This window comes from Wolffia australiana, chromosome 15, assembly GCF_029677425.1.
Source record: "Wolffia australiana isolate 7733 chromosome 15, ASM2967742v1".
In the NCBI taxonomy this organism is placed as follows: Eukaryota; Viridiplantae; Streptophyta; class Magnoliopsida; order Alismatales; family Araceae; genus Wolffia; species Wolffia australiana.
The window spans coordinates 11,674,121-11,689,595 of NC_135849.1; the positions used below are offsets into that span (position 1 = coordinate 11,674,121).

General features: G+C 36.1%; 1 protein-coding gene across 2 annotated transcripts; it reads left to right on the forward strand.

Moving 5' to 3' along the window:
• The first annotated feature begins 567 nt into the window (after positions 1–567).
• RSZ22A (RNA recognition motif and CCHC-type zinc finger domains containing protein) lies at positions 568–4,747 on the forward strand. 2 transcript variants are annotated; one of them, XR_013583950.1, is made up of 7 exons: positions 568–719; positions 1,414–1,502; positions 2,981–3,069; positions 3,416–3,632; positions 3,913–4,038; positions 4,123–4,311; positions 4,435–4,747. XR_013583950.1 is itself a non-coding variant. In XM_078587567.1 (6 exons), the coding sequence occupies exons 2-6, from the start codon at positions 1,414–1,416 to the stop codon at positions 4,160–4,162; spliced, it is 561 nt and encodes a 186-aa protein (XP_078443693.1). In that variant the 5' UTR covers positions 568–719; the 3' UTR covers positions 4,163–4,747. The 2 variants fall into 2 exon arrangements, 1 of the variants encoding a protein (XP_078443693.1); XM_078587567.1 differs by having other exon boundaries at positions 4,123–4,747.
• Positions 4,748–15,475: the final 10,728 nt, after the last annotated feature.

Genomic DNA, 15,475 nt, shown 5'->3' on the forward strand with positions numbered 1-15,475 from the left:
TATGGGAAGAATGCTAGGCAATTAGATTTCTCAAATAACAATAATGCCTAGAAAATAATTAAAAATATAAGATACATCAAAAAATATAAAATGATAGTCAGCACATCACACATTAACTTGTAGAACATTTCAAATTAAATTCATTAAATTTCACTTCAAAATAGATCAATTAAAAAATTCTCTTAGTACATACTGACAGCCCCAATAGTCTAGTTGCAGGAAACCTTTAGTCAAGTATCATTTTCAAGCAGATTAATGTACTTTTGCATGTTATATTGGATCTTTAATCTCTTGGTTTTACTAATGATTATCTTCCTTGAAATAAGATTCTAAAAACATGATCTAGGGGGAATAAAATCTCCATAAACTGTGCATTTGATCTCAGCTTCATTTCTATCAGAGAAAGATGCTTCAGACATAATATTACTTTTTAGAAAGTTGATTTCCTGACAACCCATCAAAGAACACTTGAAATGAGTGAGATGGCTTTTTTCAGTCTTATCTGATTATTATTTAGGATATTTGCTTCCAGATTGGGCTTTTCTGAATAGTATTGGCATAGTCCAATATTCAAAAGCCCAACTTTCCCTCGGAAGCTATGAAATCGTCGACCCGGCGTGTAAGCTTCGGTGGTGCAGATCACGCATCTCAACGGGTCGCTTCTCTGATCGCTCCCTTGATCGATCTCTAACGTATTTTTTCTCCATTTGGCTGTGAAGGTAACATCTTTCTTTCGTTTTGCATGAATCCGATTCTGGAACATAGGCCTGTAGTTGAAATAATATTCTAGAAACTTGATCTAGCGGATCGTGTCCCGTTTATCCGGCATTTCTCGTGATCAGAAGTTGGACTTCTTCCCGTCTGTTTCTCTGATAAATCATCGATTCTTGGGTCGGATCGTGGTCGCCTTTGTCTTGGTTTCTTAGTTAATTTCGTCCTGCATGCGTTCCGCTGAAAATTAATTTTAGGGTTTCGTTGATGTTTCTTTTTGCCCCTATTTAATCATTATAACACATTCCATAATGACACTTCTTCCGGCCCTCCTGATTCTTACTCCAAGATCATCCAAAAGCGGCTCCTCCTATGAAATCAATCTCGGGTGTTTTCCGTTTTTCTTATTTCATCTACCTTCCTCGATTTAATTGTGCCACTGTCTCCTTAGTCAATTTGTCGATTCCTTAGGTCTGGCTCTTTCAAGTGTGTACTTCGTTCTTTGAATTCCTGGGCCCTATGTTTTTTTGTCGTACTTTGATTTCTCGAGAAAATGAGAATTTTGAGTTTTCAGTAATAGCTATCAAATCGTTATTTGTATCCCGAAAATCTTCATCAAATGTAAATTCTTAATTTATGCTTATCTAATATTCTCTCTACTGTCGGGACAAGACTCTTATGTTACAAATCCTTTCATCCTAGATGGCTCGGTTGTACGTGGGAAACCTTGATCCTCGCGTCAGCGAACGCGAACTGGAAGACGAATTTCGTGCTTTCGGCGTGTTGCGGAGGTAACCCATCCTTTATTTAGCTTTTTTTTAGAATTGTTTTTGGCCTGGCAGGTTTTGATTTTAAAGTAAAAATATCCGAGGAAGTGTTACTCTTGTTTGTGCAGATTATCCTTGCGCCCAACTTGTGTGAAGCATTGATATCTTATCTGTTTTGAATTGATTTTTATTTCCTTTACATGATAATGGTTGGTGTACTGTGCAGATGCGTGAAATAAAGGTTAATATCTTTTTTATTTTATCACTCTTCTCGATGATGTGTAGATACTGCGATATCATACATTTGTATGAATTTATCTTTTTATTACATCAGTCAAGGCCTAGTACTTGTATCTTAGATGAGTGAAGTACGACAAGTAGAATAGATGATACTGTAATTGGTGGGAAATATGCCCTTTGGCTGAAATAAGCTTCAAAATTTAGATAAAACCTTCTCTTGAGATGGGACGAAATGATTCGTATTTTTTCCTTGCATATATGTTTCATAGTAAATGAGGAACTCTTATTTTTCATGTGTTTTACTTCAGTGCTAGTTCAAAATTCTCTAGTTAGTCTTTTGGTACTTGAATTTATTGTCTTTAGTGACAAGGTTTTGTTTAATTCAGAGACCAATGTGCCTATCTATTTGAATGAGCAATATCTGAAACTTGTTTGACTTTGGAGTTAATTTTATTTTTTCCAGTTTTCCCCTGGGGATTCTAGATCTCATATAAATCATCCTTTCTTTATTTCGGATTTCATATTGTGGCTTCGAAATTGTGAGTTTTTTAACTTTCATTCTTTACACGGCCAAGAATTGTATATTTGTCCCTTGGTTCATTTAACACGTACATTTGTCTCTACTTTCACCGTGATTTTCCATGTGTGTTCTCTTGACATATTTTTTTTTTTGAATAATTTCTATTGACATTCTCTTTTCAATTGTCGTTCAAAGTCTCTTTCCAATACTTCTCCTTTGTTAATTTCTATGTTGTAACCTAGGATTTTGGTTTTTTTTTCCTCTTCGTTTTCTACATCGAACAGCGTGATTCATTTATATTCTTTTCTCAAGCTCTAAAGTCAGAATTTTGGATAGCTTTCCCGTGGTATTTCGTACTTCATTCTAACATTACACTTGTACTACTATAGATGTGCTTGTCTTTTCTCAAATTTTAAACCCTTGGACACCGAATGATGTGTCTTGGCATCGTTTTAAAATTCCTCATGTTCGTGAAGAATGCTGGCAGGCGATTGCATACTAGTGCAATTGCGTTTCTCTTGTTTGCTCAAACAGTGTATTGAGTTGAATATGCATTTCCAACCACTTGGTCTCTATATTTGTAGTTTCCCCAATAATACTCACACACCTGTCCTCTAAATTGAACTGTACTGCCATTGTTATTCCGATCGTGAAGTTCCAGAAAATTTTTAATTGATCTAGTTTTGGTTCATCAAGATAAAACGTTTAATAATTTGACAGATCTATTTTTCCATTTATGCAGTGTTTGGGTTGCTCGTAAACCACCAGGTTTTGCTTTTGTCGATTTTGATGACCGCCGAGATGCCCAAGATGCCATCCGTGAGCTGGATGGTGTGTGAACCTCAATCTTTTTCCCATCTTTCAGTATTTTTTTTATGCTTCTATTTTCTTCTGTTTTTTCACTAGTTTTTGATTTTAACATGCGAGTAAATGAGATAGTCTGCTTGTGTCTCTGTAATGAGCTGAGAATGAAAAAAATCAGGTGAACTAATGAAAAGTACAATTTACACTAGTCTAACCGTCTTCTATTTCATGCCTTTCCCCTTTTTGATACATATTCAGTTAATTACGTAACTTCTATTCATAATGTTTCTTCTTTTGTGCTAGCTGTTTGCTGACTAGCTTAAGTAGTTTTGACCTTTCTTACATTCATACTACACTCTGATCTTCATATCAGGTAAGAACGGATGGAGGGTGGAAATTTCTCGTAGGGGTGCAGCACGAGATAATCCTCGTGAACGATCAGGAGGTTCTGACATGAAATGTTATGAATGCGGGGAGGCTGGTCATTTTGCTCGTGAATGCAGGGCCCGCATCGGCTCAAAAGGACTGGGAAGTGGGAAACGCCGCAGTCCTAGTCCGCGGTACCGCAGAAGCCCCAGCTATGGACGAAGGTAATGTCTCACTGTTGATGCTTTAGTCGTAAACCCTTAATTTGCTGCAGCTGAAGTTCCATTGGGTCATGCTCTTGCTTGAGATTGATTAATTAGGCACTTTTAAACCCTCCAAATACAAAATATTAAATAATAATACTAAAGTTTGCTTGAGGTATTCTATATACCAAACCCTTAACCCTGACGCTTAATCTCCGGTGGCCAAGTTTCCATTCAGTTATGCTCTTGCTTGAGGTTGCTTCTTTTAGCAATTTTAACATATTTTACTTATTTCCCGCAGGAGCCACAGCCCACGCAGCCGTTCCCCGCCTCGAAACCGAAGCCCTTCTCCCCGCCGCAGGAGCTACAGCAGGTCCCGTTCCCCTGCCCGCCGTCGTGACCGTGTGGGGTCTCCCTTTAATAATGGGTTTCACTCTCCCCTCTCTCTTGTTTTTTATCCATCGTTCCATTAATACAGCCAAATACTAAAATTAGGAGTATGATTGGGCAGGAACCCTGATGCAAGAGATCAACGCCGAAGCAGGAGCTGATCCCCTCTTCATGGTACTAAAGGCCAGTCACATGATACTGGTACCGCTTACCTCAGATCCTGGTGACTGATCGATTCCCCTACAACAAAGAGTGCTGTTTGTTTTTTCACTAAGTGATGCTCCGACCATAACACCGTTGGCTTGGATAAGTTATTTTTCAACCCTCTACTTTTTCCCTCTCCTTAGTGATACTCTGTTGCTTCTTACTGTGGAAACTTAAGATTGTTCAATGGGCACAGACATGATGATGGATCTTCTTTTCTTTTCTTGAGGTGGGTACTCCAGATTTCGTCGCCATCATCGCCATTTGGTTTTCTGCTCTGCCCTGCCGCTTCATTTCTACTGCTTCTGCATACGCCATACGTCTTCGTCTTCTTCATCTCAAGTGATGGATGGATAGATGATGATGATGATCATACGTGTGCGACACCAAATAGTCGGCCGTCTTCGCCATGTTTCTCAATAGCTGCCATAATTTGTCGTCTGATTGCTCCTTGCCTGCTGCCAATTTCTTCTTTAAAAAACCAAAATTATTGATGTGGAAGCTTCTCCATCATCAGGTAATATCCTTGTTTTGGATACGAACTTGGGTGTGGGTTTAGATCCGATTCTCTAACTTCTACAGGATTCCTCGACTAAGTTAAAAAGGCTGTCGTGCCAGGGTTATGTCCTTGTGTGCTGCTTTGTTTTTTGGGTCTGCTCTACCAAGCTTCTCTTCTCTTTTGATGGATTACGCTGGAATCTACTCAATCATAATGCTGGTAGTTTCTTTTTTGAAAAACTTCCTTGAAAAACTGCTTTTCTGAAAAACTTCATTAGTATTGTTCCTTGTTGAGTCGAGAAGCCTAAATTGGGTAGTGCTGAAAAAGCTGCTGTCATTTTCACTTGATACCATTTGTTTGTTTTGGAGTTGAGAAGAGTTATCATGCCTATGAAGTTGTAGCTTCCATCCTTTGAAGTGCCTTTTCCCCAAGTCCATGATTTCATCATCCGTCCTCATGACAAAGGATATGTGTCATGCAGTAGTAAAAAATATATTTGGACGACGATAGAGGGCTCACTTTCAGTTACTCTTTATCTTGACGATTCTGAAAAGTCTGATAGAGGGCGCAGCAGCAATGGTTTGATCTTCCCTAAGGACGAACATTTTACCTACATTACGGGCATGCTGATTTGGACCTGTTGTCTTGATTACATGAAATTAGCAAAACTAGATTCTCTACGCATAATGTTCTAATCGTAGACTAGAAGCAATACTTTTGTCACTTTAGATGATCATTGTATGAAGATTTTCTAAATACATCGACTTAAGACAGTTGCATCTTTGTCCAATACTTCCATGGTTGCATCTATAGTGCAGGGACGTGGACGGGACAGTTTTTTGTCTCAGAAAGAAAAAAAATCATTCCGTCCGCATCCCTGGACGACAATCAGGACGGAAATTCGTCCAAGACCTCTGGATGGGACAGTTTTCGTCCACTCGGACGAAAAAACGTCCCTCCCGGAGGTCTCGGACGAAAAAACGTCCCGCCTGGAGGTCTTGGACGTAAAAACGTCCCGCCCGGAGGTCTCGGACGAAAAAACCATCCCGTCCACGTCCCTGCACTGATTCCGGACGTCGGACGGGACGATCTTCGTCCCATCCCATCCATCGTCCACGTCCTGGATGATCCAGAACTATAGTTGCATCTTTGATAGCCTATGATCTTTTCTACCTGCTCCTGTGGCTATGAATTTGTTTCGATTCCTTTCTACCAAGCAATTGAATTCGTATTTGTTAGCCTATGTTTTGCTGTTGTTGTTGGTTTAAATCTAGTGTTGCAGTATAGTGATTCTTGATAGCTTTTGTCCGCAAATGTCAAATAGCCTACTATCTCTGTATGAAAAACTTTGGACATTGTTAAAGTTTCAGGGAAGTATTTTACTCAAGTTCTTTTTTAAATTACTCAAGCTCTTTTAAAAAACATCTTGGGACATTGTCAATGTATTAGCGCCTGCCAATAATCAGAGTTTGTCCATAACATAATGTTCTGTTTGTTTCGATATAGTAATCTTCCAAGTACTTGGTCAAATTAAAGATTATTAATTGATTTTAAGAAATGCTATAACCCGATTGTCGTGTTCACATTGTAGTTTTGAGATTACGTTGTTTTCACTACTTTGCCGTTTGTTACTATCAATCAATTGTGGTATTCTCAGACAGTGGACATATCACTCGTGTATTTAATGACAATGAAGGGTTAGATATTCATTACATATTTTGTCTCTCTTTTGGACTAATCTGAGTTCTCTCGGTAACACGAGGCCAATATTTCTCTTACCTGGAGCACTTCTTCAAGTCTCAAGAGGCATTTATCTCTCATAGCTCTCAAACTAATTAAATAATTGTACAAAATAGTGCGTAGCCTCCCAAAACACTTACATTTGCTGGATTCCTCTAAGTGCCTTCACAGTTGCTAAAGCTGATCAAAATTTTGCTTGGACTTGGGTGTGATTTTTAGCTTATTCGCTACCAAGGTCTGGAATTATGACAAGCTGGTATAGAACATTCCTCTGACCTTTTATGTGATGCGCATAACTTCGATTATGCTTAGAAGAGTAATAACATAAATATAATCTGTCTTGTCATTCTTCCAGGACCTTATACAGGTATGGAGATAATGAGTTAATCAGGGACAGGTAACAGAAAATTACAGATAGACAAATAGTGACCTTGTGGCCATCTTCTCTTCTTTTAAACTTCCAAATTTTGTGAAACACATAAAGAACATCACTGCAACATGATATAGAAAACGACATACTGAGTAATGGCTTTTAAGAACCCATAAGATGAATAATAATAGTGTTCATACGTAACGTATTATATAATGCAAATGGGAAATTTTATAGATCCAAGAAATTAAATGAATGTTCAATTAAATAACTGAACAATGAAGATTCAATGATAACAATTTCTTATTAAGTATTACGGAATTGAATATCCATACAAACCATATTTGACGATGCTGGAAACTTTAATCTTAATATTATTATTCTAATTTAACATCTAGGAGAAAACAGATTAGAATTTTTTTTGTTATAAAAATAATGAGTAAAATAATATATCAAGCCATTTTAATTCAATCAATCTTATTCAGGTAATTTGATATTATTAATTGTTACATCCTGAAGTATTTGGTATCAAGCATAATCTGTAAACAACTTAAATATAAAGGACAATATATCATGTAAAGATGAAAGGGATGAGCAAATATACATGACAGTGCACACTCGTTATTACAACTCAGACTAAAGCCTTTGAATTCACCATTGTTTTTGTTGAATTTTTACAGATAAATGAGAATAGATTGATGAATTACAAAATGGGAGTGAGGGATTAGTGAAGATAATATGAGGAAGGAAGATAATGAGTGGAAATTTAAAGTAAGAATAAGGGATACACTTATTCTAAGTAAATAATAATAATAATTTAGGTGATCAAAATAATCAGGAGATTTGGATTGAGTAATATGAGATGAAAATCTGGACGTTAAGTTTATACGTGAGAAAACTGACCTGAAGGAAGAGTGATAGAGAGGTGATAAGCGATACTATAGTTATGTGTGAATAAAAAATTCTGTAAGGATAATCTTTGAACTTTATTATTTTTTAATTTATTTGTTTACTCTTAATACTTATATCATAAACTGAAGGACGTTTGGATAAATGTATGAACTGAATAACTCCAAGAAATGCCTTGATCGATGAAATTTAGGTTGAAGAAGCTAAGCCGTGAAGCTCCAATTTTCAGGGAAGACTCTGTTCATGTTGTTGTTTGTAATTTATCCCATTTACAAAAACTAAGATTTTGTGGCCTATGCAACTGAAAAGTCAAGGTTGTGATTCAGATTGTCGGTGTAAAGTAGTAAAACCTACATAAACATAGTGTTGATCCTACGTCACATTATACATTGGATATCATGAAGATAAAACTTTTTTCGGGCAGCCAATCTTAAAAGAGTTCTGGGAAAAAAAATTCAGCACTCATTGGTCAAGATTCCAACAATAAAGTGAACATTTATTTAGCACGATATGTATTCATTTGACAAGAGATACATCCTCTTCATCTAGCCTATCTTGACCAAAATGTGTCATAATTTTATGGAATAATAGACAATAAAGTTTTATGGGTTTTAAAAAGATATTTAATTTTTTAGAATATTTGTGCATGGTGATTGTTTTCATTTTTCAATATGCACTCTAGAAAGATAGATGAAATAAAAACATGTCAATGATCTAGTCTTATTTTTTGAAGGGCATTTTTTTGTTCAGACTTAAAAAGTATCTTAACTGGACGTCATTAATTGAAGGGTCCATTTCTAACCGAGAACATAAAAATAATGGATCGTGCTACCATAATCTTTGACTATAACTTTATCGGCCACATAGCTCACTAATGTGTAACACATATAAATGGGTGAATTTACTTACGAATGGCTCCCTGCTTATCAACTTTCTCTATCTTGATGAAAATGAGATACAATAATATTTATCTAGTTTTTTGGCACTCCACTGAGTATGCATTTTTGACAGATATTTTGTATTTAAATGTCTCTCTTCTTTTTTAGTAAAGAATGGAGCATCATTTGCCCTCTAACTGGTCACTGTGCCCAGGGGCGTATTATGTGTATCAAAATGTGAAGAGTAAATGGGCTATGAGGGACCTCCTATACACTAAAGCATATGACTCAAAGGAGTAAAGTAGTGGGTTCTGCAATGCAAGGCCGAATACATTATTTCATACTGTTAGAATATGAAATAATTTTAAGTCATTTTCTAATATTTGTGCAACCCTGGCTAGAGATTTAATAAATCAATTTCCTCTCAAACTAAGGGCGAATGGTACCATCTTAACCCCATAATCACCTTTGCAAACTTCATCCTACATTCAACCTAGAACTGTTTTGAATCTCATGGTTAAAGACTCAAGGTCATAACAATGAAAACACAGAAATTCATTCAGAATGTGTCTTTGGAGTCTCATTGCTAAGGACTATTTATACTACCGTGCCATGAATCATCGTGTTTAGCATTTAGGCTAAAACCATCCTGGGATTCATTAAAAAAATTCAATTATTATCTAAATAGTACTCACTATCCCTCCTTAATGTATGCATATTGATAGTAACCATTCTTATTTTATGAGTGACACTAGGTTATATTATTTTTTCAGTGTATTTTAATGTCCGCATCGAATACCCTGTCAATGTGAATGTTGATGAAATATATTCTATACAAAAATCATGGATGTGTGATTAGCTTGTCTAAAATTAAAGTAGCATTCACTATCTCTCCTTAATATATTCATATGGATGGTAAACCACACTCATTTTAGCAGTGAGAATATACTGTATTATTCTATCAATGTGCTTATCATATCCTTGGGATTTATAAGAAACATGACATGTGAAAATATGAAATATGACTCATATTAGTGAATTAAAAGGTTAAGTTGAAGTGTGATTGGCTTACAAGTTATAGAATTCCAACAGATTCACCATTGACTTAAATCTTACCCCTGCCACAATAAGTCTTTCTTTTAAGATTCCTTGTCGGTGGTCTATTTTATGTTGTTGACTTGTTCTACCTAAAATGCACGAGGTAGGCACTTTACTTTCAACATGCCCATAAAAGTTTTGTTTCTACCCTATAAGAAATGACAAACCTTAGTTTTCTTCCACTTCATCTACTCAGGACTTCTCCTCATACTTCTTGTTCCAAGATTCATACACATGTCATTTTTCTCATAATTAGAGCATATTACTTTTAATTACTCCTCCTATCTTCATTTTTTATTACTCCTCTTATATGGCCTACATCATGTCAATGACTTGGCCCAATATATAATTATCCCTTTTTTTCCTTGGTGATCCAAATACATCACCCAACATCATTGAGTCAATGTATTTAAAATTTTGAATGGATGTGACTACATAAGTGAATTTTGATTAGGTTGTACGAAGGAACTCGGTGATCCTTTCTACACAGAAATCAGCTACTGATTCATCCTCACCCATCATGATAGCTCCAACCATAACAGGTTGTGACTGTGGATCTTTCTTCCTTGGTACTGTCCCATATTCAACAGCTTCCTAGTGTCTATGCACCTCAAGAATTTCCTGAATTCACACACCCCAATCGGAATCTTCCCCTTTTTACAACTCATGAAAGCTGCTACGCAGTTTGGAAATATACTAGGTGATGAATTTTACTCTCTTTATTGATGAGAAGATGAATCATGAATGTTCCCTTCCACCTTCTCTATAGAGGAGATGCCGATTCAACCCTATTGTGCCATGAATTTTGCCTTTTAATCCTCTTATTGATCAGACTTGTTAGATTGAGGACCATTTGAAGGGCATTTCATCCTCATGCACAAGGTCAAAGAGGATGGAGTGAAGAGGAAAAATTGACTTGACCGTCTGGCGTAAAAGATTTCTTTTACCACTAGATCATCAGACGGAGAAGATCAAACACCTTAAAAAATGAAAGAGAAAATAGAAATAAATAATGATCGATGGAGGAGAACTTTCAGTTTTCTCCTCCAATGACGTTGCGTCCAGTCCTGCCTGACAATCATAGCTGACAATGGAAATTGGAGACTAATCTTTCGATGAGTATAACCCAATATCAAAAAAAATACTAAACAAGGAGGCACAATTTGTCTAGTACTGAACTTTTTTATTCAATGCCATAATATTGTAAAGATTCTGCAAGTAGAGAGCAAGAACAAGAACAAGAAGGGAGATAGAGGAGAAGGAGGGAGGACACATCTAAGACAGGTGATGATGACAGTTAACCAGCAAATGTTATTGTTAACATTGGTTCATATTTATAATAGATTATAGTAGTGTAGATAATAGGAAGTTACTCTGTGTGAGAAAGGGAAGTGCATTCACATGGTATTGCCTAAAGATGAAATAGAGAAGCTAGGGTCATGTTTAAATCAATAACTACCCTGGTTCTGATAGTCATTCCCTTACAACATGGTGCTAGGTAGAATGGTAAACCAGTCATGGTCTTGGAGCAGCCACCATCTAATGACGCAAGGTTGGGGAGCATTATAATGTCCTAGCTCAAAAGAAAACCAGATAAATTTATGTTCACAACAATAAGCAATAAGTGATCGACAGATGTACTGAATCCTCAACTCGGCCCAAGATATACTATAATGTCATGCAGCCATTAAAGGTGAGTGCGCATCATATGTGGATTGTTGCCATGATGAGATGCTCAATTTTAGGTCAACCACATGTATTTGGAGGCAAATCCTACCAACATAAAATAAAATGACACACAAGAACATGACACATAATTAGAAAGTGTGTCAGTCAAGTAGTTCCCTTTCGTAGCTGATGACAGATGTCTATGAGTCTCTTACACACCTTATGATATCCTATCAAACAGGCTGTAGAAGATGTTTCAAAGAGGAACCTTAACAAGGAAGCATGAGTCAGATTCTAAGTTGATACCATGAAGATTCAAATCCTCCCGAAGGAGTAGACCATCATGTATCACCAGATCGTCTAACACACTATTAATCTGAACAACATAGAAATAAAGAAAATATTCTGCCTGTATGATCCTGTAGTATATCTCCACCTCCAGGAGGTTTCAAATTTACCTTAACTATACCATCTGTATAGAGCTTCAAGAGCCCAACATGCAGGGGTTTTCATTGGACACAATGGATAAGAGTTGTGGAAGGGGTTACACATGGTCAGAATTCCACAAGACCTGGGACAATCCGAGATGTGGCGTGATCTTTGTGTTTTGTGAGGAACAAGAGGGGTGAGTTTTTCTCAGCCACTTCGTAATTTGGACACACAATCCCTGGTGCTCTCAACAATTTCATTGAAAGATAAGAGGATTTTTGACTCTTAAATAACTCGCAGAAAATAATGCTATGGAAATACATAAGATTTTCCATTAAGTCTTTGTGGCCAGAAAATACTTGCTTCAAGAACAAGTAGTGGAGTATATTTGACGAGCTAGAGTGTTGATGACTGATTTGGGAAAAATAGAAACCACTATGTCATTGCTGTTTCACTATGAAAAAACATTGTCCCATAGTTTAACCATCAATGAGATCAAGGACCAATGAACCCTAGGACACAGGGAAGACATATCTTGATCATGCAATCATCAATAGGAAGCCCTCGGTGGATAAGTAGCTAGAGGAAGAATAAAACATAGGTGACGATTGCTAGATGCCAAAGTCAAGTGATAGCACCCCAAAATGATTTGGGTGATTGTTTTCTAAAATACTTCCAAGAGGAACTATAAAATAAATAAATTATAAGGGGGGTCTACTTTTGGGTCAAGTTCAAGCTCCATTTCAATGTTTCATCTGTCATTTGGTTAGGACTTCTGGCATTTCGATAAAACTTCTGACATTTAGGAGGGACTTCTGATATCCTAGTGATAGACGAACAAAGCATCTGGCCGAGCAAATCTAGGTGTGACCATTGTAAATCGATGTAAGTCTTGCCTTTCCAACTTCCCTTGCTCACACATAACTCTTATAACCTCACCCACCAAGTAACCATTCATCATCTCCTTCCTCTTTCTCCTTCATTCCCTTTGCCACATCACTCTTCCTCTTCCCTGAGCCTACCTTGCTTCCCTTCTTTGAAATTCATCCAAGTCAGAATCAGAATCTCATCAAATATCTCTTCATGTGTATCTGTTCAGAAAAATTTTAGGTTCAAATTTATCAAAGTGCTACTTTGATTATATTTTGATTTCAATCATAATGAGGACTTGAATTTACACTTGAGGATTCCTTTTTTAAGGAATTTATAATGTAAACTGTGAACTTGAAGGGAACATTAAATTCTACTTTATGTTGTTGTTTTTTTCATTTTTTATCTGAAAGCAACAAGTTCTCTAGAACACAGAAAATTTCACACAGGAAATATTAATCAATGTTGTAACTGTAATCGTCATAGGTATTTGATAAAAACTATACCTGTATTTTATGAAGTCAGATGAATATCTTCCTCCCTTCCTTATCGCTCTGATCAAGATTTGGGCTAGAACCTTTCGATGAATTAAATTATTTATTTTCCTACTTGTACCTTGACCTAAAGTTTGCTTTGTTGGAATCACCTGTGATGATTATTTATTTAGAGATATTAGTTAGTTTTGACACACATTTGTTCATATTAAAGTTATTTTAATTAATAGAAGCTGTTTTGAGCCCCATTGATCACAGTGGGTTTATTTTTACTATTAGTTTCATGCCGTTGTAGGTTTTGAAAGCTAAAGATACCATCTAATTTATTTCTATGTATAACTGGATAAATATGATGCTAAATCTCTTATCTATGCTTCTTTGCATGCATGAATTTTCATAATTAGTGGTTTATTGGAAATAATATTCTAGCTCTGATGTACATATCATGTGGAAAGAGGATATCAAATTAAAAACTAATAATTATTAAGTATCCTGTAAATTTTTCCTAAAGCTTTATCCAAATGATTAAGGCTTGTTAGGAGGGTGAATTTTGTTGTGCATTGCGTTTCAAAATTTCTTTATTTTATGATCTTTGGGACTATCTGTATTTCAGAGTTAAAGATGAAAACAAATGATATACTTACATTGTAGTTTAATTCATCGGGGTACTTATGAGGAACTAATGAGAGTTTATTGATCTATTGTGATATTATTCGTCTGTATTTGTGTGTTCAATAGATTTCCTAACTGATGTGTTTCATTCGTCAATTTACCATGTATTTTATTTGGCTTTCCAATGCATATTGGTGGATGGGAATATGGGACAAAGGATTAATCAACTCACCCCAATATTCATCATCAGTTATCTTAGTTTACACATCTGATACTTATCTACATTAACCGTACCTTTTGATTTGACATCTCTCACATGAAACGACTTGCTAGATCCCCACGCATAAATTCTCTCATTACTCTGTTCTTTTTCCATAATCTTAGACACGCTGTTCCGATTTCCCCCAGCCTTTTAACTAAGAAAAATGTTTTGGATGAGGTGGATCCTTTTCATGTTTTCTCCTGCAGCTTTTGACTATCTTAGTAAATAAGGTTTCCAAAAGTTCTTCAGTTGAAGCCTCTTGTCTTATTACTTTCTTTCTTGTTTAATGCCCCATTCGTTTCTTATTACTTTCTTCATTAATTATTTTTGCCACTTTTCTTTTCCCTTTCTCTTTTTTTTCATCACTAAAAATGATAGTTCCATGAGAATGCAGTTATGTTAACTTTTCTTCCTATTTTTTCTTCACTTTTATGAATAATATTGCCTCTCTATTGATACGATAAAAGATTGATAGGATGAAAAATTTTACATCTTCACATACACTGATTAGATTAGAATCATCAATCATCAAGAACTCACCAAGCGATATAATATGTGGGATGAAATAAATTCAAATGCAACTTGTGTGGTGTCACCATGGACCATATCAAATATGAAAGCATCACTTCACTCTGGAGACATCTTGAAAGGTTTCATCGTTAAGTGTATGTCACCTTGATGGGCAAGGGGAATCGAGTGCCATCAGAGTTGTCAATGGCTGACTTGTTTGATACAACAAATAGTATGAAGTAGTATTATACTGGCTGCAAAGTAGAGAAGAAAAGAGAAGAACTGCTCCACTTCATTGGTGTTTCTGATTTGCTGAAGAATTAAGCTTCTCTATTATATTGCATAATAGGATATTATGTTCCATCCTTGAGGGCTATCGAAGTAAAACCACAACCAATTTTTTAAGATATGAAGAAGATAATACGAAGAAAATTGGCCAATATTGGCTGAATGCCATTAACATTTTATGCATGGACTTTGGAGAATAATAAATATTTCTTAGCGGTGACTGTGCATTGGGCTGATGCAGAGTGGAAAATATGTGAACATGTACTTGACATACACTAGTTGAAAGACCCCCACACGGGGAAACACATGAACATGAGCGTGCTTCAAGTTTTGGAGGTGTTTGACTTGAAGTTGAAGGTTTGTGTGACTTTATTATGAATCATCGATTCTTATTCTGAATTCCTTTTTATCATTATGATATAGTTTTGAGCAGGAGCGCATGATGACCACCAACAATGCATGAAATTTTGGAAAAAAATGTCAAATACCCTAGAAAAAGGATTAAAGTCAGTCAACCCTAAATTTAGTTTTACAAGACACATGATCTGTATGGCATACATCTTTAACCTAGTAGTCTATACCAGGTTGAGCTATCTACATGTGACTGGGACATGATTAGAGTCAATTATTATAGATGATAATG

Excerpts from the sequence above, each read along its gene's own strand:
- RSZ22A (XM_078587567.1), top strand. The coding sequence starts at position 1,414 with ATGGCTCGGTTGTACGTGGGAAACCTTGATCCTCGCGTCAGCGAACGC. Across the intron at positions 3,070-3,415 it reads TGCCATCCGTGAGCTGGATG|GTAAGAACGGATGGAGGGTG; the intron begins GTGTGTGAACCT and ends TCTTCATATCAG. Across the intron at positions 3,633-3,912 it reads AGCCCCAGCTATGGACGAAG|GAGCCACAGCCCACGCAGCC; the intron begins GTAATGTCTCAC and ends TATTTCCCGCAG.